This window comes from Bos indicus, chromosome 25 (genome assembly GCF_029378745.1).
Source record: "Bos indicus isolate NIAB-ARS_2022 breed Sahiwal x Tharparkar chromosome 25, NIAB-ARS_B.indTharparkar_mat_pri_1.0, whole genome shotgun sequence".
NCBI lineage: Eukaryota > Metazoa > Chordata > Mammalia > Artiodactyla > Bovidae > Bos > Bos indicus.
Window position 1 is genome coordinate 11,812,164 of NC_091784.1, and position 25,209 is coordinate 11,837,372.

Here is a 25,209-nt window from a genome sequence, read left to right on the forward strand (position 1 = left end):
AGCTATCACAGATGTCAGTTTTGTAGAAAAAAAGCAAAGTGCAGGCAAAGAGATTGATTTGAAAATGTTAACAGTGATCACCTCTGGATGGTGATCAGGTCATTTTTTTTTTTCCTGCACCAAGAAGCTTGTGGGATCTTAGTTTCCTGACCAGGGATCGAACCGAGGCCCACGGAAGTGAAAGCCCTGAGTCCTGACCACTGGACTGCCAGGGAATTCCCTGGGTAGGGGGGGTTACGTTTATTTTGGGTATACTCTCCGGTATCTTCCTTTTCCGTGCTAAGAAATAAGTCTTCTACCACCATCAACACGGCCCCTGGATGCTCCTCTGGACGCGATGTGCGCCCCACGGTGTGGTCCCCTGTCTCCACAGAGCCCGTGTTCTGGTTCTACGTGAAGGAGGTGCTCAGCAAGCACGAGCTGCAGCGCTTCCACGCCTTGCGCCACATCGCCTCGGACGTGGGCCGCGGCCGCGCCTGGCTGCGCTGCGCCCTCAACGAGAACTCCTTGGAGCGCTACCTGCACATGCTCCTGGCTGACCGCGGCCGGCTCAGGTACCCGGGCAGGGTGGGGGAGTGGGTGCCCCCGGGGCTGGGGGTGACCATCGCAGGATGTGCCTGCCTGCATCCGGGATGGCTGGGTTCCCCTCTTCCAGCCCCAGCTTGTCTGGCTGAGCCGTTGGGCACAGTCCACTGGAGACCAAGTGAAGATGCCTGTCGGGCTCCTTCCACGTGGCAACTGCATGCAGCAGGCACTCAATAGATGCCTGTTATTAATAAGGCCTGGGGTGTGGAGGGAGCTGTTGTCTTAGGACACGTGTGCCCCTCTTGGCAGAATCTTAATCTCAGTTTCTTTCAGATCCAGAATTTCTTGCTCTTTAGAAGTCGGGTGTTCAGTGCCCTGTCTCTTGCCGTGTATCTCCTTGCACACCGGGTACTGGATGGTTCTTCTGGCTTTTTTTTTTTTTTTTTAAGAGCTTCGTGATCTCAAACTGATGGAAAGTAATAGGGGCGTTTTAAGTTGAGAGAAGTCATTTGTTATTAAAAAGAACCCCTCCCATCCTTTTGTTTTCTTTTTTTCTTGATCATAAAGTTTATTCCAGAAGTGAGGTTATGCTGCCAAAACAAGCGTTTTGGAAACCTCAGTGGCTTGAGACCACCAGGTCCATGTCTTCTGCCTGCTGCGTGTCTGTCATGGGTTGAGGGTCTCATCTCAGAGACCCAGGCTAACAGAGGCACATCTCTGCGTATGCTTTCTGGACTGCCAAGGCAGACAGGGGGCTCTGGCTAAGGGAAACACTGGCCCTCCAAGCTTCTGCCCACCATGAAGCTTCACTTCCACGCGTATTTTATTGGCCAGCAAGTCACACTCAGTAGGGTGGGCAAGGTATGGTTATTCCACAGCCATAGGGAGAAGGCACTCAATGTGTATCAGTGAATAGTACAGGCAGCCGCCTTCCCTTCAGACACGTTTGATGGATGCTGTGGAACCCGCTGGGATGAGACTGAAATCACTCGTAAACCGCATAGACGGAGCTCTGCTGGCGTGTTGGTGTGTTTCCCTGTCGTTGTGCCTGCGTGCTGATCGTTATGACTTCTCTCTCTGTCTGCCTCTCTCTACCCGTCCCTCCCTGTCTCCCTTCCTCCCTCCTCCTCTCTCACATTATTATTTTCCCTCTGAGACGGGTGGACCAGACATGTTGTTTTGTGTCACCTGATGGTCCAAAGAGACAGTGATCAGTTCCGCCCTAGTCCCTTGAATAACTTCCACACCCAGCAGTGCCCAGATCCTCAACAATGAGATGTCACTTAATTCAGTAAGCTGGCCTTTATTTCATCAGTGCTGTGATACACTCCTGTGATTTCATATCTTGCTCTGCGTTCCCTGGCTCAGGTCTTCTCTGGTGTTTCTTCTGCTGCTTGAGGTCGTCTTTCTTCTAATAGTTTAGGGGTTCTGGTGTTAGGTGTTCCAGGCTTGTGTACTAAGGTGTCAAAGATACCCTTGAGGTTCTCTTATTTGATGTGGCCTGTGATATAGCTGTAGGGATGAAATGGGAGGGATGGGGGCCAGGAAGACGGGAGATAACCGTACCCACATGCTGCCTAGGACTACTCATGTCTGAGTTGGGAGGCTGTGCATGTCTGCGGGTACCTCTGAGCATTAACCAGCTTTCACTAAAGAAAACACACTCATGTTTCTTGATTCCCTGGTGGCTCAGCGGTAAAGAATCTGCCTGCCAATGCAGGATAGGCAGGTTCAATCCCTGGATCAGGAAGATTCCCTGGTGAAGGAAATGGCAACCCAGCTCCAGTATTCTTGCCTGGGAAATCCCACAGACAGAGGAGCCTGGTGGGCTGCATATAATCCACGGGGTCGCAAAAGAGTCAGACAGGACTAAGCGACCAAACAACTCATGTTTCTTAACAGTAGTTTTTTTGTGTGTGTAAATCTCTTTCCAGCAGATTATTTACAAGTGCCATCTGCCATCCATATCCCCAGGTTCTGCATCTGTGGACTCAACCAGCCGTGGATTGAGTGCTGTGTTTAAGATCTGTGGTTGGTTGAACCTATGGTGGCAGAATTCGCAGATTTGGAGGGCTACCTGTACTATGCTCTTGTATGTAAGCATCCTCAACTTTGGTATCTGTAGTGGGTCCTGGAGCCGATCCCCCATGGATACTGAGGGACAGGTGTCCTTTAGAGCCGTACTCTGTGTCAAGGTTGAATGTGACAGTGAGCAATAGAAGGGAATATGCTGTTAAGACTCACTGTTGTACTTCGCTGAATCACTAGCCTCTAATTCAGTGCGGGAAAACCAAATTTATTTACATGCAAGAAAACTGGCTCCAGTCTGTAAAGAATCACAGTTTGGGAATCAGAGGTCTGACTGCACTGCCAGCTTGAAGACACAGTCTGTGCTTCCACTGACTTCTTTGCCAGGTTAAGTATGTTGACAATGATGTCTGTCTTTTCTCTTTCTGTTGGTTGTATTCAGTCACTTCAGCAGCTATGTATCCGGTCTTTTGCTGAACTCCAGGTCACCCATCACTGACCGTGCTTTAGTGAAATTGAATTTTGACTCCATTAGTTTAGAGTTCTCTGACCCGGTGGGGAAGTCAGAGATGAGAATATTTACTTGTTATTGCTTAGCCGGGGGTCGGCTAAAGAGCTGGGCCGTGGGGCAGGGAGAGCTGCCTTTGAGCCCAGGCTGTACCATTTATTGCTGAATGACCTTGGACAATGGAATGACCGATTGGCCTTCTGGTCCCCTTCTCTACAACTGCCGTTTAGGTCTGTGGGCTTTTTTAGCTTCCCAGCCCATTCCAGGGGGTAGTTTGGGCTTTTGAGGCTGCTGCCCAAACTGGTGTTACATACAGATGCCTCGGTTGAAGGGCCCAGGGAACTAAAATTTCGCTCTGAAATCGTCTCTTCTTGTATGAGTCCACTCGGGGTCCCTGTGGGCTGGCTTGGATTTCCTGTCTTATTTCTTAGAAACGTTGCTCGAGTGAAAGTCACCACTGTTTGCCCCCTTTTCCTTTTCTGCTTCATAAGTAGTGCGTTTCCATCTCATGCCTGTCTTGGTACGCTCAGGCTCTAATGATCTCAGGGGACCCGTGAGGAAGTTGTAGGGTATACGCATTCAATCCTTTGTTTATAACCAGAAGACCCAGCGCAGCAGACCTTGCACGGCCACGTTGGCATGGACAGGCACGAACTTTCAGGGAGCCATGTGAAGGAATTGTCTGGCTAACGGATGCTGAGAACGACGGTTCAGAGCATTCCCCCTCTCTCTTTTCCATTTGCAGCACGTTTTATGAAGACTGGGCTTTTGTCATGGATGAAGAAAGGTCTAGCATGCTTCCCACCATGGCAGCTGGTAAGCTTGGCCAGGGCCAGGGGTGCGGGGCAGGGGGTCCTGTGAAGCCTGGTGAGCAGAGGTGCTGCCTGGGAGTGAATGTGTAACTCCACGGGGTGCTGTGGGTTCCCCGTCCCTCACTGAATGAAAGGACCACTCATCACTCGGCACTATCCTTCCTTTAGTGGTGAAGAACACGGAGTCCATTTATCTAGAATTGTGATACCCTGGCTGGGAAAGCGTGAGGTTGTGGGGTTTTGGCTGAGGCTTTGCAAGTGTGAGATAAAGATCCAGGGAACTGGGGGAGGAGACACGTCTCGGAAGCCTGGCTCTCCCTCCCTCTGGCAGGTGGCCTGAGGCAGATCCGTTGAGTTTTTCACCTTTACCTTCCTCTTCTGCAAGGTGGGAATCCTGATGGCACTGCAGTCACACTGATAGGGTTGTGAAAGAACCAGATGAGACAGTCAGTATCTGATTTGTCTGGTGAAAGCCCTGCCTTGATGCTAGTTGACGAACTGTAAAATTGTCTGACGTTTGACTCTCACTCAAAAGGTGAATGCAACCGAAGTGGGTGCCTTGCTTCTTTCTTCCAAATCCTTTGTGCCTCCCCTTTCTCTCTTTCCTGAAAGTTTTCAGAGTCCCACCTACTGAGTTACATTAGGCTTGTCCATCGATGAGGAAAAGTCAGATGGCCATGATGTCGTACGTAGGCCATAGGAGACCAGTGCGCATTTTTGCCTGAAGATATAATGGACATGATATTGGTGCACATTTCTTTTTTTTAATTGGAGGATAATTGCTTTACAGTGTTGTATTGATTACTGCCATGTGACAAGGTGAATAGCCATAATTTTATATATCCCCTCCTTCTTGATTGGAAGGAAATGGCAACCCACTCCAGTATTCTTGCCTGGAGAATTCCATGGACAGAGGAGCCTGGTGGGCTACAGTCCATGGGGTCGCAGAGAGTCGGACGTGACTGAGCGACTATCACTCCCTCCCTCCCTCCCTCTTGATCCTCCATCCCCCGCTCCTATCCCACTCCGCTAGGTCATCACAGAATGGCAGACTGGGCTCCCTGTGTTACATAGCAGCTTCCTGCTAATTACCTGTTTTGCACAATAGTGTGTATATGTCATTTTTTGATTGATTACCAAGCTGATTTTGGTGGATGATGGTATTTAATACTCTGTAAGAGATGCTGTTGTCCCTGTTTTATAGGTAAAGAAACTGAAGCTCAGAGAGGTCATGAATGGCTTGACCAAGGTCTCAGAGCTACTGAGTGGCCGTGCTGGGGCTCAGCCCAGGCAGACCGACCCCAGAATTTAAGCCTTCCCCTCCCCATGACTAACTTCTTATTTGAGTTTGTCTTCCTGACAGATAGGGAGAGACTTTGGAAGTCTCAACTCCCATGATAGCGGTGTCTCCTGACCCCAGTTTTGTGGGAGTTTTTTTTTTTTAAGTCATCGTTTGAGATGAGTGTGTCTTGTGTCCTCTGACGTCTGCAGCTTGTTTATTGTGTTGGAAGTGTGACTGTTGAACAGCAGACACTCCAGACTTTTCCCTTTTCGGGGGATAGGTCTGAACTCCATACTCTTCGCGATTAACATCGACAACAAGGACTTAAACGGGCAGAGTAAGTTTGCTCCCACCGTCTCGGACCTCTTGAAGGAATCCACGCAGAACGTGACCTCCTTGCTGAAGGAATCCACGCAAGGAGTGAGCAGCCTTTTCAGGGAGATCACAGCGTCCTCGGCTGTCTCCATCCTCAGCAGAGCTGAGCAGGAGACCGACCCCTTGCCTGTGGTGTCCAAGCACGTCAGTGCCGGTGAGAGAGGACGGGGACACGGGGGTCGGGCGGGGATGAGATGAAAGCGCCCCGGGAAGTGAAATCCGATACACTGGTGTTTTCAGCTCATGTTTGTGTTTGTCTTTCTTACTCTTATTCACTCAGAAAGGGTGCTGAGAGGCTTCCTGGGACGTGAAGATGACAGGGTAGCCAAGCCAACAGCTCAGTCAGAGCAAACCGAGAGGGAGGGCATGATGGTCACGCGAAGCCGGAGGAGGCTGCCCTTCATGCCTTTGTCCCTTCATCCATTCGTTCGTTTAACTATCCTTCTGATCAGTGGGGTGAAAGCCCAGCTATGGAGAATGTAGCCTGTTGAGGGGGAGACGTTTAAGTGGAGGCCGGGGAAAGAGAGGAAATGGTTGGTTTTGACTCTAGGCTCTGGGGAGGCAAAGGAAAGTGGATTCAGTTCTGATTAATTTCGTAAGAAGTTTTACAGTGCCTCTTGAACCTTTTGGGATATCCAGAACGTTGAAACAGCAAAATAGGAAATTTGGGGTATAAGGGCTTAATCCTGGTATTCTCAAATCCCTTAAATAAGGCAGTAGTCATGGTCTTCCCTTTGGAGTTATTAATGATGGGGAAGCTCAGAATTCTGTGAAGTCTTTGGTATACACTGGCTTTATCTGTCTTGCCTTCTCCTTTTTTTTTTTTTAATTATTAAAAAATTTTTTTGGCTGTGCTGCAGAGCATGTGGGGTCTTAGTTCCCTGACCAGAGATCGAACCTGTGTCCCCTGCATTGGAAGTGCAGAGTCTTAACCACTGGACCACCAGGAGGCCCACCCTCTCCTTCTTGAGCAGAGACCTCATGCAAATGACATGGACTGTTGATGACTGTCCCAGAGATGCTGGGATCTGTACACCCGAAGGAGTGTCTTTTCCATCCATTCTGGGAACCCTGCTTTTGGCGTCGTCTCCTCGTTGTGACACACTGGTGATAACGTCACCATGTCACACTTAGTGGATGGATTGGTCTTTTTGGAATTGGCTCCAAAGTGCTTCACACCCAAGACTGATGATTAAAATGCATGAACAGGCTGGCTCACCTAAGTGCCAGGCACCAGGGCAGTCCTGACTTCTGTTTCAGTTTGTCTCTGCTGCGTAACAAACAGCTCCAAAATGTAGTAGCTTAAAACAGACAACCTCAGTTCATTCCTTTTTTGTGAGTCTGTGGGTTGGCGGATGGTTCTTCTGCTGGTTTCACCTGGGCTCCCTCATGGGGCTGCATTCAGCTGGTGACTGAGCTTGAAGGTCCAAGGTGGCCCCATTCACGCATCTGGAGTTGGTGCTGACTCCTGGCTGGGGCGTCTCAGTTTCCCCTACGTTGGCCTCTCATCCTCCAGTAAGTTAGACTGGCCTCCTCTGTGGTAGTTTCAGGGCATTATTCCATGAGGGTAATGCCTGGGCTCTAGAACTCACAGATTTGTTATTTCTGCCACATTCTGTTCTTAAAAGTAGAGCACTAAGCTGGTTAGAGTCAAGAGGGTGGAGACGTAGGCACCACCCATGATGGGAGCAGTCCTGCTGAAAAGGGGCACCTTGCAGGGTTGGGAGAAACTGGGGCTGTTGAACAATCAGTTACAATCCCTGAACTGATTTTCTTGGTCTCATCTCCCAGCCATGAGAGTGTTTTCCAAAGTGAACGGGTAAAAATCATTTCAATAATGATTCATCTTTTGAATCAAAGTGCTTGGAAAGATTGCTTAGAAGGAATGATTGTAATGTGTGCTCTGTGACATATTTCAAACCAGAAGTAGAGGCCCACATTCATTTTGCTTGGTCTTGGCATAGACAGATTTCCACCCCCTGCCCCCTGCAAGGATTAAAAAAAAGATCTGAGTTTATCTTCAATTTATTTTTGAGTAGAATAGTAAGAGATTTTCCACAGTCTAGAGGCAGGATCATCGCTTTTTCTTATCTCATATCTTTTGCCAGATGCCAAATGTAAAAGGGAGCGGAAGAAGAAAAAGAAGGTGACCAACATCATCTCATTTGATGATGAGGAAGATGAGCAGAGCTCCGGGGATGTTTTTAAGAAGATCCCCGGGGCTGGGGAGAGCTCAGAGGAGAACTCCGACCGGTCCTCGATCAATATCATGTCGGCCTTCGAAAGCCCCTTTGGGCCAAATTCCAATGGAAGTCAGGGCAGCAACTCTTGGAAAATTGATTCTCTGTCTCTGAACGGGGAGTTTGGGTACCAGAAGCTGGATGTGAAAAGCATCGATGATGAAGACGCGGACGAGAACGAGGACGACGTGTGCGGGAGCATGCCGGGAAGGAAGCGCCCGGGCCACTCGGAGTCGCCAGAGAAGTAAGTTCCCCCCGAGAGCTTCTACGAAAGGGTAGTTGGGGACTTCCCGGGTGGTCCTGCGGCTAAGACTCACCTTCCAATGCAGGAGGTGTGGGTTTGATTCCTGGTCAGGGAGCTGAGATCCCACGTGCCCCAAGGTCAAAAAACCAAACGTGAAAAACAGAAGCAATATTGTGAGAAATTCAATAAAGACTTTAAAAATGGTCCACATCTCAGGAATCTGCCTGCCAGCGCAGGTGACACGGGTTTGATCCCTGGTCTGGGAGGATTTCACATGCCTCGGAGCAGCTAAGCCCGTGCACCACAACTGCTGAACCTGTGCTCTAGAGCCCGAGAGCTGCTAGTTGCAGCTGAGCCCGTGGACTGCAGCGATTAAAGCCCACACGCCCTGGAGCCAGTGCTCTGCGACAAGAGAAGCCACTGCAATGAGAAGCCCACGCACCATAACGAGAGACAGTGGAGAGTGGCCCCTGCTTGCTACAACTAGAGAAAAAGCCCACGCAGCAACGAAGACCCAGCATAGCCAAATAAATAAGTTACAAAAAAAAGATCCACAGTAAAAAAAAAAAAAAAAAAAAATCAAACCTTAAAAAAAGGTTAAAAAAAGGGGGGGGGTACACAGGCTGCTGGCTCTTTCTGCTGTTTTGGGTGATGTTAGACTGCAGGTTTTTTATTTGTTTGCAGCATCTTTCATTATTCAGATCTTGATTTTGGGGGAAGGAGCGTGAACTTACTTTCTCCTGAGAACTCAGTGGAGGGAGTGTACATATTATTGGAAGCTACTTATAGCATTGGTGTCAAGAGGTATGACCTGAAATTCTTGCTTTGTGTTTATGTCTTTCATTTTATAACTTGAATTTTGCTCGCATGTCTTACTTGCCACCAGCCCAGGAAGTTCAGGAGAGAGGCAGGGTATTTTAGAGAACAGTCTCAGGCTGGTAATATCTGTGTTTATTCGCAGGGTAACTTGCCTGCACTTATCGCCTTAACACTGGGGCTGTAGTATGTTTATACCTTCGAGAGGGGCTGGATGCAGTGAACGTGTGAAGCAGAAGAGCAAAGTTAGGAGGTTGAACCTTAGAATCCTGACAACCCGGGCTCTCATCTACTAGCTCCGTGGCTTAGTTTAGACTAGGTCGGACAAGTTTCTTCGCCTCCCAGAGCCTCAGGCCTCACCTGAGATCTGAGAGAACAACAGCACGTGCTTTGGAGAGTTATTGTCCCGTCTGTGGGACCCTGCGTGTGAGGCCTTGGGTTGGTGCTGGAACATCGAGAAGGACAGCCCCGCCGCTGTGGCGCTGTAAGCCTTGTGATCATTCCTGTCCTTGTTCTTACCCTTATTCCTGACTGCTGGGTCTCCATTACTGTGACGGCTTTTCTCCAGTTGCAGAGAACCGGGACTGCGCTCACTTGCGGTGCACAGGCTTCTCACCGTGGCGCCTTCTCTTTTGCAAAGCATGGGCTCTGGAGAGTGGGCTCGGAAGTTGTGGCACAGGGGCTTAGCTGCCCCGTGGCCTGTGGAATCTTTCTGGACCAGGGATCGAACCCACGTTGCCTATATTGACAGGTGGACTTTTAACCACTGAAGCACCAGGGAAGTCCTGCTCTTCCTCTTGATGCTGAATCAACTAGTGACTTCTTCACCCGAGCTCTGAGTGTGCAGTGCCGCCTAGTCACGGCCGTCTTCAAAATCAGCTGCGAGAGCGTACAGTGAAGAAGCCGAGACCCCATGGGGCGCCGAAGAGGCCAATTGGCCTCCAGTCCTAAGCTTGGCGTCTCCATGTGTTGAGTCAGAGTTTTTCTTCTTTCTTGTGAGACTCTGCCTGTTTTTGTCTTTGATTTTTACTCTTGTCCTCGTTCACGTGGATGCTCACGATAGTAGCATTGCCTCCGTGTCATCTAGGAGAGGCCAGATGCTGCAAGCTGCAGATACACTGCATCCTAATACTTAGGCTGGTCCCGGGGGGTCATGGGTGTCACCCCACTTGATGGATGAAAGAACCAGATTCTTTAATGCAGAGAGTCGAGATCTGTCAAAGCAGTGGGCAAAACCAGGGTTAAGGTTAGGTTGCTCTGGCTCCATTTGTTTTCCTGCCCAGGGTTTTTTCCTCCTCCTGATGTCTGTTAGGGAAGCCCACTTGTGGCATTGTTCTAGCTCACCGGGTATGGATGATTTTGTACCCGGATCCAGTCTCGTGAACCATGCTGTTAGAGTTCTCCGGAGAAACAGAACCGATAGTGTGTGTGTGTGTGTTTCTGCATGTGTATGTACGTATGTATTCATCTCCGGAGATTTACCTTAAGAAAATTGGCTCATGTGATGGTGGAACTTGACGTCTAAAATCTGCAAGGTAGGCCTGCAAACTGGAGGCCCAGGGAAGGACTGCAGTTCGAATCTGAAGACAGTCTGCTGACAGAATTTCTTCTTTGGGGGGAGAACGTCTGTGTTTTTCTACTGAGGCCTTTAACTGATGAGCTGAGGCCCCCCTGGCTTATGGAGGGTGATCGGCTTTACTTGCACTCTCCTGACTTACATTTTAATCTCATCTAACCAAATGCCTCCCCAGAGACATCAAGAATAACATTTGGTCAAGTATCCGGGTACCGTGGCCTAGCCAAGATGACACATAAAGTTAACCGTCACACCTGCCTGTGGTTCTTTCCCTGGGCCTTTTAGGAAATGCTGTTTGCATTTTCTGTCACTCTGGGCAAGCGCATCTCCGAGTTGCTTCACTCCATGAGTCAGTTTGTGGCCTCAGACAGTTGTTGCTCTTGCTGCTGGACCAGCGCCAGTGAGGGGAGGCCAGCTTTCGAGCCGGGGCAGCCGGCGGCATTGTGATGTGTGAGCCACAGAACAGTGCAGCCTGACCTTTACAGGCTCGGCCCTCCGAGGCCGCTGGGCCTCCTGTGGACTATGGACAGCTGCTCCCTGGCATAAAGAGGGGATCTCGAGCCAACATCCTGCAGAGCATCTTGGGGAAAGAGCAGTGATGAGATGGCCTACTGAGTAATGCTTTGATTTTGCTTCTAAGCTAGGTTCATGTGAAAGGTTTAGGAACCTGGAGGGGCCGGGACTTTAGAGTTTAATAGCGCAGCCAGGTTTGTGGGAGGGAAGGGGCCAGGTCGGGAGAAGCACGTGCTGGGTGGCAGCGGCCTCTGGCAAAGTCAGATGCTCTGATTGTTTTTCGTTAATAGATGCGCTGTTGGCCAAATACTGGGTTTACACCTACACGTGCTGGCAATTAAACCACTTCTTGGATGACTGAGCAAAGATCTTGTGCCTCCTGCCTCAGTATTTAGAAGTGGTTCAGTTCAGTTCAGTCGCTCAGTCGTGTTCGACTCTTTGCAACTCCATGAATCGCAACACGCCAGGCTTCCTTGTCCATCACCAACTCACGAAGCTTGCACAAACTCATGTCCATCGAGTCAGTGATGCCATCCAACCATCTCATGTTCTCTCGACCTCTTCTCCTCCTGCCTTCAATCTTTCCCAGCATCAGGGTCTTTTCCAAGGAGTCAGTTATTTGCATCAGGTAGCCAAAGTATTGGAGCTTCAGCTTCACATCAGTCTTTCCAGTGAATATTCAGGACTGATTTCCTTTAGGATTGACTGGGTTGATATCTTTGCAGTCCGAGGGACTCTCAAGAGTCTTCTCCAACACCGCAGTTCAAAAGCCTCAATTCTTCGGTGCTCAGCTTTCTTTATAGTCCAACTCTCACATCCATACATGACCACTGGAAAAACCATAGCTTTGATTAGACGGCCTTTGTCTTATTTTGTTAAAAAGTTAAATCTCCTAAAATGGTCTTTGCTTACACACATATACCTTCATGTTGTATACAATGAAAACAGTACAGACAGGAACTTTGCTGGTGGTCCAGTGGGTAAGGCCCCGTGCTCCCAATGCAGTGCTCAGCTTTCTTTATGGTCCAACTCCCACATCCATACATGACTACTGGAAAAACCATAGCTTTGACTAGATGGACCTTTGTTGGCAAAGTAATGTCTCTGCTGTCTAGGTTGGTCATAGCTTTTCTTCCAGGGAGCAAGCGTCTTTTAATTTCATGGCTGCAATCACCATCTGCAGTGATTTTGGAGCCTGAGAAATAAAGTCTGTCACCGTTTCTGTTGTTTCCCCATCTGTTTGCCATAAAGTGATGGGACTGGATGCCATGATCTTCGTTTTTTGAATGTTGAGTTTTAAGCCAACTTTTTCACTCTCCTCTTTCACTTTCATCAAGAGGCTTTTTAGTTCTTCTTCACTTTCTGCCATCAGGGTGGTGTCATCTGCATATCTGAGGTTATTGATATTTCTCCCGGCAATCTTGATTCCAGCTTGTGCTTCATCCAGCCCAGCATTTCTCATGATGTACTCTGCATATAAGTTAAATAAGCAGGGTGACAATATACAGCCTTGACGTACTCCTTTTCTGATTTGGATCCAGTCCATTGTTCCATGTCCAGTTCTAATTGTTGATTCTTGACCTGCATACAGATTTCTCAAGAGGCAGGTCAGGTGGTTTGGTATTCCCATCTCTTGAAGACTTTTCCACAGTTTGTTGTGATCCACACAGTCAAAGGCTTTGGCATAGTCAATAAAGCAGAAAGTAGATGTTTTTCTGGAACTCTCTTGCTTTTTCAATGATCCAACAAATGTTGGTGATTTGATCTCTGGTTCCTCTGCCTTTTCTAAATCCAGCTTGAACATCTGGGAGTTCTTGGTTCATGTACTGTTGGAGCCTGGCTTGAAGACTTTTGAGCATTACTTTGCTAGCGTGTGAGATAAGTGCAGTTGTGTGGTAGTTTGAACATTGTTTGGCACTGCCTTTCTTTGGGATTGGAATGAAAACTGACCTTTTCCAGTCCTGTGGCCACTGCTGAGTTTTCCAAGTTCTCTGGCATGTTGAATGCAGCACTTTAACTGCATCATATTTTAGGATTTGAAGTAGCTCAACTAGAATTCCATCACCTCCACTAGCTTTGTTCGTAGTGATGCTTCCTAAGGCCCACTTGACTTCGCATTCCAGGATGTCTGGCTCTAGGTGAGTGATCACACCATCGTGGTTATCTGGGTCATGAAGATCTTTTTTGTACAGTTCTTCTGTGTATTCTTGCCACCTCTTCTTAATATCTTCTGCTTTTCTTAGGTCCATACCATTTCTGTCCTTTATTGTGCCCGTCTTTGCATGAAATGTCCCCTTGGTGTCTCTAATTTTCTTGAAGAAATCTCTAGTCTTTCCCATTCTATTGTTTTCCTCTATTTCTTTGCATTGATCACTGAGGAATTTCTTATCTCTCCTTGCTATTCTTGGAACTCTCCAGTCAGATGGGTGTATCTTTCCTTTTCTCCTTTACCTTCAGCTTCTCTTCTTTACTCAGCTGTTTGTAAGGCCTCCTCAGACAACCATTTTGCCTTTTTGTATTTCTTTTTCTTGAGGATGGTCTTGATCACCACCTCCTGTACAATGTGACGAACCTCCGTCCTTAGTTCTTAAGGCACTCCATCAGATCTAATCCCTTGAATCTATTTGTCACTTCTACTGTATAATTGTCAGGGATTTGATTTAGGTGGATTTGATTTATAAGTGGTAGCTTTTCTGTTTTTTGACCATGCTGCGTGGCATTTGGGATCCTTGACCAGGGACTGAACCCATACCCTCTGCAGTGGAAGTGCACTCTTAACTACTGGACTGCCAGGGAAACCCCTGATTATTTTTCTTAAAAAAGAATAATACCTTTATTATAAAAAGGGGTTTTCCTGTCACTTTATATGTGCTCCATGAAACCAACAGAGAAGTGGGGTGAAAACATAATTCAAAAAGAACTACAAGCCTGAAAAAAGTTGCATTTAAATAGCAACTGTGTAAACACAGAGTGAAACCAGACCCTGCACTTTGCCATCATCTTCATCACGTTTGAAAAAGAGAACTAGGTGGAGGGCGGCCCGGGGTGAGCACCCTGCCAGGACGGCTGGCTCTTTGTGCCCTCAGTGCTCAGAATCTTCCAGACACACAGTAGCATTAACTCGTACAATGATCAGGCCAACCCTCGCTCACGTCATCCTGACCGAGCGTCGGCCACGTCCACAGCCTCTGCAGAGAACAATGTGACACTTCAGGAGCCTCAGAAATGTTCTGTTGCTGTTGTTCAGTCACTCAGTTGTGTCCGACTCTCTGCGACCCCATGGACCGCAGCACGCCAGGCTTTTCTGTCCTTCACCATCTCCTGGAGTTTGTGCAAACTCATGTCCACTGAGTCACTGATGCCATCCAACCATCTCATCCTCTGTCGTCCCCTTCTCCTCCTGCCCTCAGTGCTTAGTCCCCTCGATTTAGTAATTCTGCTGCCGGGAAGCCGTGCTGAGGACAGGTCTGAGGACAAAGGCTGTTGCCTCCAGATGACAGCGTACTGAGTTAGAGAGACAATGCAGGGGAGCAAAAGGTGCAGGTGTGGAGGAACCACTCACAGTGAACAGCGGAGTGTTTCATAGTTCAGATTAAATCTTAATGTTCAGAATCTTAAACATCTTAAATGACATCTGAGAGTGTCCACATAGTGTGAGGATGAACTTATACATTGAATGAGAAAAGGAAATTATAAAAACCTACATTTAGTTGCGTCACAAACTCTTAAAGAGAAGTATGCAAGTCGAGAAAAAGACAGAGGCGATCGTGTCCAGGTCAGTCATGTTTTGGATAACGTGCGTTTGGGTGTGTTATTCTCCCCCTCTTTGGCTTCCCTGGTGGCTTAGACGGTAAAGAATCTGCCTGCAATGGAGGAGACCTAGGTTCCATCCCTGGGTCAAGAAGATCCTCTGGAGAAGGGAATGGCAGCCCACTCCAGTGTTCTTGCCTGAAGGATCTCTTGGACAGAGGAGCCTAGCGGGCTGTCGTCTCTCGGGTCACAAAGAGTCAGACACGACTAAGCAACTAACACTACCCTCCTCTTTGTGGCATTTTCTAGTTTTTTTTTTTTTTTTAACTATCTTCTCTAAAGAAAAGCAACATCCATTCTGGTATTGGCACCGTATTCTGAACTGGTCTGTGCCTCAGGAATAACTTTAGTGTAACCCCTTTTTGAGATGGGGATCCTTTGCCCACTTTTATGTGGGTCCGAACCTCAGCGGGTGGGACCTGACTTCACCTTGTGCTCTGCACGTGTTGTCGGAAAGTGGCAAGATGTATGTCCCCTTAGAAACAGCAGAGTAGCATAGAAACATACATATCGCCATGTATAAGCGAGATAGCCAATGGGAATTTGCTGTATGACACAGGGATCCCAGCCTGGTGCTCGGTGACAACCTAGAGGAAGGAGATGCGGTGGGAGGTGGGAGGGAGGGAACATATATATTACCTGTGGCTGCTTCATGTTGATGCTCGGCAGAAACCAGCACAACATTGTAAAGCAGTTATCCTCCAATTAAAAATAGATAAATTAAAAAAATTACAGAAGTAAAGATTCAACAACAAAAAGAAACAGCAGGAAATCCCACCCACTTGGAGCCGGTACAGCAGCCAGGAAAGGACTGTGGTTTTGCTGCCGTGTCCCGAGGGGCACCCTGGCTGCCTCTGGGCGTCTGTCTGGGAGTCCCCCTGGTTGCCAGCTGCTGGATCGGAGCCCAGGGCAGGCAGGCAGTTCTTTACAGATTGTAGAGGCAGGGCCACGTGCACCCCAGCACCCAGCTCTGCTGCGGGGCACACCGGTGGGGCACTTCCTCTGCCATGCCTCACGGAGTGCGTTACCTGCAGGCCTAAGTCACAGAGCTGGCAAAAGTCTGCAAGGTCACTTCTCCCTGTGTGTCTTGCTGAGTGTCACATGTGTAGCCAAAAGCTCCAGAGGACTCAGAGGAGAATGGCTACAGGACAAGCCTTAAAGGAAGAGTTGGCAGGGACTTCCCTGATGGCAGCATGGTTAAGAATCCGCCTGCCAGTTGGGGGGACACAGGTTCAATCACTGGTCCGGGAAGATCCCACATGCCGTGGGAGCAGCTAAGCCCTAGAGCTCCTTAGAGCCCATGCTCTGCAGCGAGAAGCCACCACGATGAGCAGCCTGGCCCCTCAGCACAGCCCCCACTCACCGCAGCTAGAGAAAGCCCACACATAGCAATGAGACCCAGTGTAGCCATAAATAAAGAAATAACATTTTAAAAAAGTTTAAAAAAAGAGCTGGCAAACTAGCCTGTTGGCCAAATCTACCCCCAGGCCAAGAATGGCTGTTACATGTTTTAAAGCTTTGTAAACCAGTCAAAAAAAAAAAAACAAAACAAACCAAAAACTCAACAAAGAAGTATACTGGATGAGATGATTAGATAGCGTCACTGCCTCAGTGAACATGAATTTGAGCAAACTCCAGGGGATGGTGAAGGACAGGGAAGCCTGGCGTGGTGCAGTCCATGGGGTTGCAAAGAATTGGACATGACTTAGCTACTGAACAGCCACAATGGCCACACAGCCTAAAGTATTGACTGTCTGGTCCTTTTCAAAAAAATTTTGTTAATCCCTGCTCCATATGAAATGTATCGTGTATCATGTATCGTGATGGGCAGTGGCCAGGAGACTCGTAGTAACTGGATCTGGAAGACCTGGGCTGAATTCTACCAGCCTTGGTCCCGGCCAAGTGATGAACTTGGACCAGTCGCCTGATCTCTCTGAGTTGTTTTTGTCCCCTCCTTTCCCCTCCCCTTCCTCTCCTTTTCCTTCCTCCTCCTCCTCCTCCTCCTCCTCTCTGCCTCCCTCCCTCCATTGAGTAGCTGTGACTGTGATCTGCTGTGGACTTCTTTACATCTGATTTACGACTTGAGTTTATAAACCTTCAAGTCCTGCACAGACGCATCTTGGTGTTTATCACTGTTGGCTTCTTGCCCAGAAGTAGATGCTGCAGTGGGCAGATACTGTCTCAAACCCACGTAACCAAACCAGCCTGGCGTTACAAAGGTCGAACAGGCTAGTTTGGCAGTGGTGGGTAAGTTTACACTGTAACAGATCATATGAGCCTGGTTAATATTCGAGCTGACTCCCTTTCTTGGAAGTGGCCCAGACACGGTCTGGTCTGGTTCTGTCCTTTTACTCCTGAGGGTTTGAGAACCAGTGAGGCAGAGGGACACTGGCCCAGGCTTATTGGAGAAGCCAGAGCCCGTGGGGCCTCCTCTTGCTTCAGCCCTGGCACGTGCGGCCCCCCACTTCCATCCCTGTTCCCCCCTCCACCTCCCCTCGTGGCCCCAGCGCTTCCCTCCCCACTCACTTCAAACCTCCCTTCTTCGTGGAATCCTTCCACCACCTTCCCGACCAGCCCCGTGACCCGCGCTGCCGTTTCTCACTTGTTTGTGGGATCATATGTTTCATGTCGGGCTTCCCACGTGGTGCTAGTGGCAAAGAATCCGCCTGCCAGTGCAGGAGATGTAAGAGACGTGGGTTTGATCCCTGGGTCGGGAAGATCCTCCTGGAGAAGGGTATGGCAACGCACTCCAGTATTCTTGCCTGGAGAATCCCATGGACAGAGGAGTCTGGTGGAACAGTCCATGGCGTCAGAGTCAGACGTGACTGAAGTGACTTAGCACGCACACACGTACTTCATGTCTGCACCTCCAGCAGACTGTAAGCTCCATGAGGGCAGGATGGACCTTGTTGGCCGGCTCGTGTGTGTGTGCGTGAGTGTGCATGCACGCATGTGTGTGTTCACTGCTTGGCAGGTAGGAGGGGCTCAGTACACATGGGCTAAAGGAGCGAGCACAGGAGGGCCAGCTCCCGGCTCCCGCCCGGGCCTCCTCATGTTCTCAGCCCCTCCCGGCCTGGGTGGTTCCCTGGGGGGGCCGGGTGGGGCCCTGACCCGCAGCTGTGTTCTCTCCCTCAGGCCGCTGGACGCAGGCACCTGCCTCTCCCAGATGCATGGCTGGGCCCCGCTGCAAGTGCTGCACGGCCACGCCGAGGTGCTCTTCCCCGTCAGCGGCGTGGGCTCCTACGGGCCTGCAGGTGGGTGTCCCTGGTTCCTCCCTGCCTCCCTCACGGGTTGTGGCTGGAGCAGCGGCAGGAGAGGCCGGATCAGTTGTCATGTCTGTGGGCAGGGGTGGGGGGAAGGGAGGCGGGGGCTCAGGGCAGGTAGCCCCTCTCAGCAGGGGAGCCCCAGTGGCTTTGGCTTGTCTCCTCGCTGAACCAGGGTATTTTGCGGTGCTCTCGCCTGAGCAGGAGTTGGCATGTCACCTGGGAGCCCCCAGGCCCGCTTCCTTTCTTGTCAGCGATCTGTCGAACTTGGTGGTGTACAGGCAGATTACAAACGGTGACCATTATTTTGCCTCTCAGGAGTATGGAGGTCAGAACCCATAGTTCTAAAGACCTTCGCACCCTTGGCAGCTGAGGGCGTGGGGGTCAGGGAGTAAGCTTGCCGAAAAGTGGGCAAGCCTTTCTGGCCCGTTCCTTGTGACTGAGGGGACACGCGTGTGGTTTGTTATTATTTTCTTTAGCTAGAGCAGGTCGGGGTGGGAGGTGTCGGGGTGCAGGTGGGAGTCGTGGCTGAGCCCGGCGCTCCCGGCCGGGTGGGTGTGCGTGGTGCCTGGTCGTTCCGGTGCCCCCGCAGCCCCACTGTGTTGGCGAGGCCTCCCTGCACCTGCAGCGTGGGTGCCCCTCTCACCCTCGTGGGCCCAGGTTTAGGAAGCCGTGGACGGTTGGGAACGGGGGCCCACCGGCTGCTCAGGAAGCTGTCGACATTCTAAGCCGGATGACAAACGGTTGTCATGGCTCCATGTGAGGAACAGAAACCCCCTCAGACTAGCTCGGGGAGGGCGGGCCCATTCCCGGGTGCAGTCGGGGCTGGGGGGCGTGGCGGTCACCTCAAAGGTGCCGGGGGGTGGGGGGCAGGTGGCCGCCTGTGAGGCAGTGTTGCTGGTGTGAGTGACCACCGTCCGCCAGGCTGGTCTCCCCTCCGGGGAAGTGTGGATGGCGGTGATGAACACGTGGTGCTTGTCTGGGTTAGCTCAGTCCCTCCTGGCCGCAGCCTGCGAGGAAGGGGAGTCACTGTTCAGACGTGGGGCGAAACTCCCCCGAGGAAGTCTGAGAGGAGAGGCTGGGCACACAGGAGGGCCTGGGCAGGCTCCCTGCTGGCTTCATACCAGTGGGGTGGCGGGGGGCGTCTTTGGGCCTGGCCTGGCCTGCAGTCCTCCTGGTCCTGTGCCCCACTTCCTGGTGGGGTCTGCCCCCTCTCCTCCCCTCGCTGGTTGGTCTGTGTTCTTTCAGCCTTCTCCCCCTCCCATCTGGTCTGTACCTGGCTGAGGTGCCAACAGAGCACCTTCGGTACCAACCAGAGCTTCTGTCTGGGTCTCGGTGAAGCCCGGGGCGGGTCGGTCTGGGAGCTCCTGCCCTCTTTCCGCTTGGGTGACCAGCCTGGGTCCGAGCCCCCCCAGGCTGGGGATATGGTCACCTCGCCCTTGCCTGCGCAGGGGCAGTGCAGATTGGGGCAGAGTGTCTGAGAAGTGGGGGTGGCTGACAGGAAGTAGGTGGTCCTCACGTGCGTCTAGGACCCCTGGGGGGTTTCCAGGGCTCGTTCATAGCATCTGAGTTAGGGTCCACACCCCTTATTCTACTCCCCACTGATGGGCCTTTTGGCCGGGTCGTGAACTGTCGCTGGGCTGGCATGTCAGGCTGCCCCCAGGGCTTGGCTGTGTGCTGTTCACGTTGGGGTTCAGTCACAGAACCCGGCATTCTGGCCGGCCTCCGGGATCCTCGCTGGGAGGCGTCCCCTGACCTGGCAGGTTTCTCTCGATCCCTCCTCGGGCTGTCAGCCTCCCAGGCCCAGAGGCTCCATCTTGTCCCTGGTGAGTGGACCCTGAGCTCCAGCTGGTCTAGACCGTCCTCACCAGGGATACAGGGTGTGAGCCTGTCTGCCAGCTTTTTGATTTACTACAGTAACGAAGCTGCCAGGAGTCTTGGAAGCTTGTGACAGCCTTAGGGGCACACCCGCTGTTGGTGGGAGCATTGCACGGGAAGGCGTGTTATCCTCAGGCTGCTCACAGATGCTAGAATCAGAGCTGGAGGAGCCGTGGCCTGGCGGGCATGCCATTCAGATCCCGGCTGTGTAGTGCAGGGAACTCAGTGCTCTGTGGTGACCCAGAGGGGAAAGAAATCCAAAAAAGAGGGAATATATATATATATATCTCAGATTCACTGTGCTGTGTAGTAGAAACCAACACAGCATTGTAAAGCAACTCTAATATAAATTAAGAGAAATAAGAGGCGGGAGTGAGTGCAGTAGCTTCGTGCGGACAGCGGGTGGAAGGGAAAGCGAGAGAATGCTTTTCCTCTTAGGATTCCCTTTTTCAACCCCTTAAGAGCGGGGAATCCTGAGCAGGTGAAAACGGAGGAGGTCACAAGACAGATGGCTTAGGGAGCGAGATGAGCTCCCTTCTGTCCCCGTCCCGACCCAGGCCTGGTTGGGGGCCTGGACATGCCAGGACTTTGTCTAGCGCACAGGTGTTCTCCTGAGCGACATTGGCCTTGATGTCCCCCAGGGGCACGGATTTTGCACTTTTTCCTGGAAAGAGACACGAGCAGCAGCCAGTACATCTATGAAGGCCCGTGCTGCCTCGTGCCTGTTGTTTGTCGAGATGACTTATGGCCTCCCGTCTTCCAAATGCCTTTCCGGCTTGGTGCAGGGCTCTTGACAGAGTGGCAGTCACGCGGCTGTGACAGGTGGACGCTGCTGCCCCCGCGTGGCCTTCTCCAGACATTGCAGGCGGGAGCCCTTTTGTCTAACAGCTGATTTATTATTCTCTGGTTCTGAGGTTGTTCTTGGATATGAACTTCATGCATAATTCCAGGTGGCTCAAGATCAGAAAGGTTAATAAATAAAGTCATAGGGAATGTAGTCAGTACTGTTGTAATAACCGTGGGTGACAGGTAGTTGCTGGATTTATTGCGGTGATCAATATGTAATGTAATCAGTTTCCAATATAAGTACTGAGTCGCCATGCTGTACACCTGCAGCTGATAAGAGTATTGTGTGGGAGCCATGCTTCAGTGAAGGGAAAAAAAAGCCGAAGTGGGAGAACAGGGCCTCCAGCCAGTGACTGATGCCAAGTCCCAGATGACGGCCGAAAAAAATGAAATGGGCGGCAGATGGAAGTCCAGTGTGCAGGTGGGGAAGGCCTTGCATGTCAGCGGAGTTAGCAGGCGAGCCAGTGTCTGTCTCATGGGGCAGCTGAGGGTGAGAGCAGAACCCTGACCGTCTCTGTGGCTGCTGTCTGTGCAGATGCCCCCCTCGGGAGCCTGGAGAACGGGACGGGACCTGAGGACCACATCCTCCCGGAGCCGGGACCCCGGTACAGGTGAGCGCGCAGGCCCCGCCTCCGGCTGGCTCTGGGGCCGGGCTGCCCTCTTCACAGCTCCGCCCTTCCTCTTTTGGAAAGTACCCCTGCTTGACGGGCAGGGCCTCACTTCACAGAGATTCAGTTCAGCTTTGGTCTGACGTCCGAGGGCACCGAGTGGCCAAGGGTCTCAGGCCCGAGACCTGGTGTCGGTCACAGTTCCTTTGCTGCCGGCTTTACTTTTCCTTCTTGGGGGGCCACGGCTAGGTGCTCCCACGGTCATAATGTGCTTGATTTAATATTTGGCAATAAACCATTGGACAACTTTAGTATTACACTTCACACTTTTAGTATTATGTAATATTTAAACCTGGGGAAGGAAATGGCACCCCACTGTAGTAGTCTTGCCTGGAAAATCCCATAGAGGAGCCCGGCGGGCTGCAGTCCATGGGATTACAAAGAGTCAGACACAGCTGAGCGCACACACACGTAGTATTGGAACCACCTTGGTATCAGGTATTTGTGAAGTGCCTGGGGCTTCCCAGGTGGCTCAGTGATAGAGAATCTGCCTGCAGTGAAGGGGACGAGGGTTCGATCCCTGGGTCAGGAAGATGCCCTGGAGAAGGAAATGGCAACCCACTCCAGTATCCTTGCCTGGAGAATCGCTTGGACAGAGGAGCCTGCCTGGCAGAGTCAGATATGACTGAAGCACACACGCACCACATCAGGTTGGTTTTTTTTTAATCAAATCTAAGTATGTCAAGGGAAAGCTGAGCTGTTCAGAGTCACTGGACATTAGGTGGCAGAGCTGAGATGGACACTGAGGAGCCCCTGCTGTCACTGTGATCCTCGCTGCCTTTACAGCCCTCTCCTTCCTCCTTGGCTTTAGTTTGGTGTCCCTGAGATACAGCATCTGCATTTTCAACCTCGGCCCCCGGGTGTGGGCGCTGTTTCCCTCCGCCCGTGCTTGGCGCTCCAGTCTCGCCCTGCTTTTGGAGAGGCGCTGCCTGTAGGAGGCTTGTACACGTTAGTGCGGTGCCAGGAGGGGTTGGTGTCACCCACAGGAAGCATCGGTCCTCCCAGTGAATATTCACGATTGACTTCCCTTAGGCTTGACTGGTTTCATCCCCTTGCTGTCCAAGGGTCTCCCAAGAGTCTTCTCCAACACTGCAGTTTGAAGGCATCAGTTCTTTGGCGCTCAGCCTTCTTTATGGTCCAACTCTCACATCTATACATGACTACTGGAAAAACCATAGCTTTGACCGTGTGGGCTACTGGGTATTCCCCTAGCTGTTTTCATGATGTGAAGGATTATTTTTCCATGTTGCAAATTCTTTGTAACTACACAATCAGCGCTCATTTTATCTGGTGCTAGTGTTCTCTCAAGACGGAGTCATTGCTCCTGGGTTCCTAGGAGTGTGTCTGGTCACAACGTTTTGGTCAGTGGATCAGTAAGTACCTTTGTTTTCTGTCTGCTCCTGTTTAAAGACATTTCATCTAACATCTGCTGTTGATTCACTGAAAGGGAACTCATGACCAACAGCAGTGTCATTGTGTATGTGTGTGTGCTGAGTTGCTTCAGTCGTGTCTGACTCTCTTGCGAGCCCATGGACTGTAGCCCACCCGACTCCTCTGTGCATGGGATTCTCCGAGCAAGAATACTGGAGTGGGTTGCCGTGCCTTCCTCCAGGGGATTTTCCCACACCAGGGATCCAGCCCACATCTCTTGCATCTCCCGCATTGTCAGGCAGGTTCTTTAGCACACTGCACCATCAGGCTGAATAGAGGCTGCCTCACACAGGCTTCCTCCAAGAGGCACCACAGCGTCCTGTGTTTAGGAGCAACAGACAGCACTTCGGACTTCCTAGGAGGTGCTAGTGTAAAGAACTTGCCTGCAATGCAGGAGATGTAAGAGACATTTTGGTTCGATCCCTGGGTCGGGAAGATCCCCTGGAGGAGGAAATGGCAACCCACTCCAGTATTCTTGCCTGGAGAATCCTGTGGACAGAGGAGCCTGCCTGGCTATAGTCCGCAAAGAGTCGGATACGACTGAAGTGACTGAGTGCACACGCACGCATGTATGTGTTCACGGATGACCATGTCAGCCCCGAGAGTGTGGAATTTTGGGGTTACGGGTAAACTTCAGGGAGTAGGCGAATTTCCAGATATGGAATACACACATAGAGAGGATGGACTGTGACCGCAAAGGGCGCCTTCCCTTCCTTTGAGTTGGGAAACCTGAATGAGCTCAGGGCCGGCTGCATGTGTTTTGAATGTCGAGATGGCATGTTTTAAGTGGCTGACTCTTAACTTCCCTCTGCTTGCCTTTCCAGTGTGGAAGCCAGTCCTCCAGGCCAGGAGAGTCCTCTGAGCAGCCTGTTACCTTCTGCCTCGGTACCAGAGTCCATGACAGTTAGTAAGTACTTTCTGGGCAGCGTCCGCCATCCCTGGGTGACCCTGGGGCCTGCACATCCTGGAGTCAGTGCCTTCGCGCTGGCTCCTGCATGACCGCGACTTTACAGAGTCTGGGAGGAAGTCAGGTGTGTGGGTGCCTGGTTGTGGACTTGAAGTGTGGTGTGTAAGCTCCCTGAGCTGTGAAACCTGATACCTGGGTTCATGCATCGTTTTGTTAAAGTAGGAGCCCCCAGCCTTTACGCCCCCAGGGACCAGTTTCATGGAAGACAATTTTTCCATTTACCCAGGGGGCAGGGATGGTTTCTGGATGATTCAGGCTCTTTACCTTTATTATGCCTCCCCCGATGTAAGGGGAGGCAGAGCTCAGGCAGTTAGGCGCGTGATGGGGAGCAGCTGTGAATGCAGATGAAGGTTTGCTCGCTCACTGCCTTTCCCTTCTTGCTGTGTGGCCTGGTTCCCAGCAGGTCTTGAACTGTACCAGCTCGGGGGTTGAGGACTCCTGCCCTAAAGGACATGGAGGTGGAGCAGCAGGGAGGCCGAGGGAAACTTCCGTCCTTCGTGGTTTCAGGGTTTGCTTCCTGCAAGGCCGTCAGCTACAGAGGAGGTTTCTAGTTGGGTTTCCTTTGTATCTCTGGAGGAATCACTTTTGTACATAAGGGAGAGTCTGTCTCTCAAAGATGAGTGAAGGTTGCTAATGATCAGGTGCAACCTGTTGACAACCTCACCGCTCAGAAAATGTACAGCAGTTAAGGTTAGGTTTCAGTTCAGTCGCTCAGTCGTGTCTGACTCTTTGCAACCCCAGGGACTGTAGCACGCCAGGCCTCTCTGTCCATCACCAACTCCCGGAGCTTGCTTAAACTCACGTCCATTGAGTCGGTGATACCATCCAACCATCTCATCCTCTGTCGTCCCATTCTCCTCCTGCCTTTAATCTTTCTCAGCATCTTTCTCAGGGTCTTTTCCAATGAGTCAGTTCTTCACATCAGATGGCCAAAGTATTGGAGTTTCAGCTTTAGCATCAGTCCTTCCAATGAATATTCAGGACTATTTCCTTTAGGATGGACTGGTTGGATCCCCTTGCAGTCCAAATGACTCTTAAGAGTCTTCTCCAACACCACAGTTCAGAAGCATCAGTTCTACTGTGCTCAGCTTTCTTTATGGTCCAACCCTCACATCCATACATGACCACTGGAAAAACCATAGCTTTGACTAGAATGCCCTTTGTTGGCAAAGTAATGTCTCTGCTTTTTAATATGCTGCCTAGGTTGGTCATAGCTTTTCTTCCTGGGGGCAAGCGTCTTTTAATTTTGTGGCTGCAGTCACCATCTGCAGTGATTTTGGAGCCCAAGACAATAAAGTCTGTCACCTTTTCCATTGTTTCCCCATCTATTTGCCATGAAGTGATGGGACTGGATGCCAAGATCTTTGTTTTTTGAATGTTGAGTTTTAAGCCAGCTTTTTCACTCTCCTCTTTTACTTTCATCAAGA

At 50.8% G+C, this 25,209-nt stretch overlaps 1 protein-coding gene across 5 annotated transcripts in view; it reads left to right on the forward strand.

Moving 5' to 3' along the window:
* The window catches only part of SNX29 (sorting nexin 29), a 596,714-nt gene that overhangs the window by 69,364 nt on the left and 502,141 nt on the right, over window positions 1–25,209 (forward strand). For all 5 annotated transcript variants that reach the window (XR_011564017.1, XR_011564016.1, XM_019987972.2 and 2 more), the window contains 7 exons: window positions 374–554; window positions 3,807–3,877; window positions 5,436–5,684; window positions 7,639–8,014; window positions 17,865–17,983; window positions 21,252–21,327; window positions 23,640–23,722. Coding sequence is in view for 3 of the 5 variants with exons in the window: in XM_019987972.2 (XP_019843531.2) it covers window positions 374–554; window positions 3,807–3,877; window positions 5,436–5,684; window positions 7,639–8,014; window positions 17,865–17,983; window positions 21,252–21,327; window positions 23,640–23,722 (1,155 nt within the window). In the remaining 2 variants the exon portion in view is untranslated. The remainder of the gene's footprint in view (window positions 1–373; window positions 555–3,806; window positions 3,878–5,435; window positions 5,685–7,638; window positions 8,015–17,864; window positions 17,984–21,251; window positions 21,328–23,639; window positions 23,723–25,209) is intronic.